Source organism: Fulmarus glacialis, unplaced genomic scaffold (assembly GCF_000690835.1).
Source record: "Fulmarus glacialis isolate BGI_N327 unplaced genomic scaffold, ASM69083v1 scaffold5290, whole genome shotgun sequence".
Taxonomy (NCBI): Eukaryota; Metazoa; Chordata; class Aves; order Procellariiformes; family Procellariidae; genus Fulmarus; species Fulmarus glacialis.
Window position 1 is genome coordinate 31,492 of NW_009189462.1, and position 4,335 is coordinate 35,826.

At 51.8% G+C, this 4,335-nt stretch overlaps 1 protein-coding gene across 1 annotated transcript in view; it reads right to left on the reverse strand.

Moving 5' to 3' along the window:
* The window catches only part of PODXL (podocalyxin-like), a 14,519-nt gene that overhangs the window by 6,637 nt on the left and 3,547 nt on the right, over positions 1-4,335 (reverse strand). The window contains exon 3 of the mRNA XM_009582082.1: positions 3,484-3,549. Coding sequence (XP_009580377.1) covers positions 3,484-3,549 — 66 coding nt within the window. The remainder of the gene's footprint in view (positions 1-3,483; positions 3,550-4,335) is intronic.

A 4,335-nucleotide genomic window follows, 5' to 3' on the forward strand; every position in this document is an offset into this window, starting at 1 on the left:
GGTGCCGCAGCCCTGGCAGCTCTCCCCTCCTGCCGCCGGAGCCGCTCGCATTCCTTGGCCGGAGTTGACAGGCGCTGCCGAGCAGCTCGAATCCGGTTCCCACACTGGCGGGGACCTAAAACTAACATCCCCAAATGAGGTAACAGCACTTGAGTCAACAAACTGTCCCCGCCAGCTGGATGGGGTGAGGGGGACCGTGACCCTGCTCGGTGAGGGGGTCCCTCCGCCTGCTCCGGGGACTGTCCTGCTGTCCCCAGACCGGTGGGTGTAACGCAGCAAGTGCTCTCGGGCACCTGGGTGCGGATCCGCGTGGTCCCACTGTTGCTTTTGCATCCCTCAGCTGGAGCAGGCTCTGGTCCTCTCCAGCATCCTCCAACTTGCCGTGCTGGGCACATCTGCATCCCGGCTGGGGACACGATGGAGGAGCCACGCTGGCCCCCTGAGAGGTGGCCACGGGGTTGTGTGGCTCAACCAGAGCTTGGGGGACATCAGCCACCTTGGACATGGTCACCTCTTGCTTCATCTGAGGCGTTTTGGGGTTGGGATGAGGAACAGAGCGCCCATCCATCTATCCATCACTCCATCCCAAGGCTGGAGCACCCTAAGCAGCCAGTGAAAACCCACCTGAAGATACATTTCTGAGCCGGACCTTGGGAAAGTCATCCTATGTAACGCAAGGCATCGAGCTAATGAGCCTCATTAGGAAACTCATTAAGATCCTGCTGTAACCAAAGGAAGGAGAAGGGGCAAAAGGGAGGGTGGGGGAACATGGACCAAACTCAGCGCTGGTTAAAAGCATCACCTGAAGAGGAAGGATGGTGGGAACCAACCAGCCCATAAAGCACCTTTGGTCCACAAAGTGGTACCAACCATGTATTCCACTCTTTTTTTTTAAGATTTACAGATTGAGGCTTTTTATTTTTATTTTTAAATTTACTGCAGCTGGAGAAACTGAGGTGCAGCGGGGTGCAACGCCCGCAATTCCCAGGTTCGGTCCTAACCGTTTTACTCGGGTCTCTGCATCGCCAGTGCTGCCCCATGAGCCCATCTCTGCGTGGGGGGTGGGGGTCTGCATTGCCCTCCCCCCTGCCATGTGTGATCTGGACACGTCCCCCACCAGTGAGCCCCCGCGTCGCCCTCGATGCTTCCCCGGCTTCTCTCTGGAGCTGAGCTTTTAGCACAATGCCGCCCCAACTCTGGCTCATTCTTGCGGACCAGGATTGGAGCCGTTTCTGGAACACTTCTCCTTATAGCGCGCACTTTCCTGTTTTCCCACGGGTTGCGAAATGCAAAGGATTTTTTCACTTTGCTGTCAAGATTTGGCTAGAGACTTGTTTACCGGCCCTACAAAGCAGGGAAACCAGATAGTGCCATTTCTCTGTTATCTGCTCGGCTTGGGAGGCAAAAAATTCGTTGCAATTTTCAGGAATACGCCGAGCGGAAAGTTAACGGCAAGCGGGTGGGAGGTGTTTTGGCAGCCGAGGAGGGCGATGCTATGGGAGGATGCACCCTTGCAGTCTTTCTGCAGTTGTTTTGAGGCGTAACTGGCATTTTGTACTAACAATGCTTCGGCTCCTTATTATGCCCAGAGGAATCTAAGGGAAACAGGGCGGCAGACTTGCTGGCTCGCCAGCTCCAGCACGCCATCGCCCAGCGGAGCGGGCAGAGAGGAGCGATGGATGACGCCAAGCCGTGATGTCCGCCCACCCCTTAGCTCGCCGGCGCATCGCCGCGCGCCGGCACTTCCCTGCCTTACCATCCCCGTTTCCAAAAAGCCTCCCGGCACAGCTCCAGCGAAGCCACGGGGAGGACAGCGGCTCCGCACAGAACATGACTGCGCCCAGGAGGAGAAGGGAAGCATTAAACACCAGCACGGTCATAAGTCTCCCAGGTGCTTTAGGCTCCAAAATTCGATTTTGTCAATCTGATGAAATATTTTTATATATTCAATATAAAATTTGATGGGAAACTTTCCCAGCATGGGTGCGGCTGCAGTTTCAGACATTGCACGAAGCAGGGCAGGGGATGCTCTCAGGAGAGGCTGTCCTATGGCGTCTGATTACCACGGGCATCGTGGTAATAAGGTCCCTCCTTGGAGTCATCGTCAGCATTAAGGGCAGCACGGCTAAGAACATCATCATTTCTGCAGGTGTCCGGGCAAGGAGCATTTAGACCCAGCAGCAGCCAAAGTAGGAAGCTCATGACCATGAGATGGCAGCAGACAGGTGCTTCCCCTCCTCCAGGAGCACGGTGGGTGCTATTAGGAGGTCCAAGCCCTCTCCAGAGCTGCCAGGCAGGGCCACCACCAAGCCACAGGGAATTTCAAGAGCTGCTCTGGTCAGTAGGAGCGATCATGCTCATCTCAGCATGTATCTCAAGGGGTTTTATGAACTCAGTGTGGCTTCACTTTGTGTCTCACCATCGTACGGTGAAGTCAAGAGTCAGTCCATTTTACAAATTGGACAGCAGAGGTTCATGAACCTGAGCAGCTCTTTCTGATGCTGTGCAGCATAAGCTGTGAGAAGGTCCCTGAAGTGCCAATTTCCCAATGCTTACGCTGCCTTGGCAGTGCTGAGATCCAGAAACCAGAGCTTTATAATGCCAAAACCCACCCCTGAGCCCTACCCACAGATCAGATAGATACAATCACTCTGTCAAGATCTCACCAGCCATGTGGTGGTGTCTCTTCCTCTTTGTCATAAACTTAAAACTTCAGCCTATTTAAAAGTTATCAATATATTGCATCTTCCCTATTACAGGAAACTCATAGTTTCCACAAGAATCATTCTGAAGGTGGGTGTCCCTCAGAAAAGCCAGCAGAGAGTACCCACCCACCAGCAGAAGGGGTTTTGGTGTGTAGTCTTCAGTTGGGCTTGCCTTTCCCCGACTTTGGCACTACATTTTACTACTCCCTGGTCTTGTTGAGGGCCTGAAACAAATGAAGCGGAGTTTTTTGCTCTCACTTTAGGTTTCTATGAGAGCTGATAGAGCATCAAGGAGCATAGTGAGTCCCAAACTCCAGGCCGCTGTGCTTCCCAGTTGCTCTGCAGTCCTATGCCACCCTGCTCCAGCTGTGAGGTTGCAAGATCTCACCAAGTACACAACTGTGGAGGAACTCCACATTTTTTGTTGGGATGAATATCTGGCTCCTCTGCAAAGGCAAAAAGCTTTCCCATTAGCCTTTGCAGAGGGAAAGTTTCACCCTCTAAAATTTCCCATTGCTCTTTTTCTGAGACCTGGGCGGGCTCAGCTGGTCCTTCTACTTGAAGAAGACCACACGGGTCTCTTCTCCTCCTGCCATATCCCCCACTGGGTGATACTGCTAAATGTGGGTTTGCATTTACCATTTTACACTCCAAAAGTGGTTGCATCTTATTTTGATGAAATTACTCTCATCTCTGTAGGCTCACGTGCTCAGAGTACCACAGGTTAAAAGCTGATCTCCAACAGCAACACATAAGAGTTCGAAAGAGTGGTACTTACACAGGTTTTAGCTTCTTTCAGATAGATGGTGGGCCAATTATTTTGCACCTGGTCTTTACAGAGGACCTGGAAAGACAGAAGAAAAGCAACTCTCAAATCGTTGACACAGGTTGGAAGAACAGACTGCCCCAAGCCAGGAGACATCCCAACCAAGGCTCTGATCCATTTTATGGAAACAAGACAGGCCTGGGAGCCCTTCACTCAACCCTTTCCATGAGGAACGGGTTTTCATAGATAACTGACATGGTTGTCTGTGGGATGTTTGCTCATGCACTTCCCAAACCGGGCTTAGGATTTGCAGTACAGGGTAAAGCAGGAATTGGCTCGGGCAGTAGGAAGATCCATGCCAGTGGGCCATGATGCAGTCCTGCCCTACAAAAGACAAGCGTCCAGAAACAGGATCCCCTTCCCTCCTTCCCAGCACTTTAGTTATCCTGGCTTGTGTTTTGAGACCCCCCTATGGTCCCAAACGATTTTCTGCTGATATCATCCATGAATGGTTGACGCTGAACTGTGGTCTTTGTTCTCTCATTATGTCCAAGTCCGCCCCAAGGCAGCTTCTGCTCTCCATAATGCTTCCCTCTCTCTTTCCAAATTTCATTTCTTCCCTGTTCAGCACCCAGACCATAATCCCCTTCACCTCCATCCTCCATGTCTCTTCACTGGAAAGCTATGGGAGAAAGGTGTTTAATCATAGAATAGAATAGAATCATAAAGGTTGGAAAAGACCTCTAAGATCATCAAGTCCAACCCTCAACCCAACACCACCATGCCCACTAAACCATGTCCCTAAGCGCCTCATCTACACGTCTTTTAAATACCTCCAGGGATGGTGACTCCACCACTTCCCTG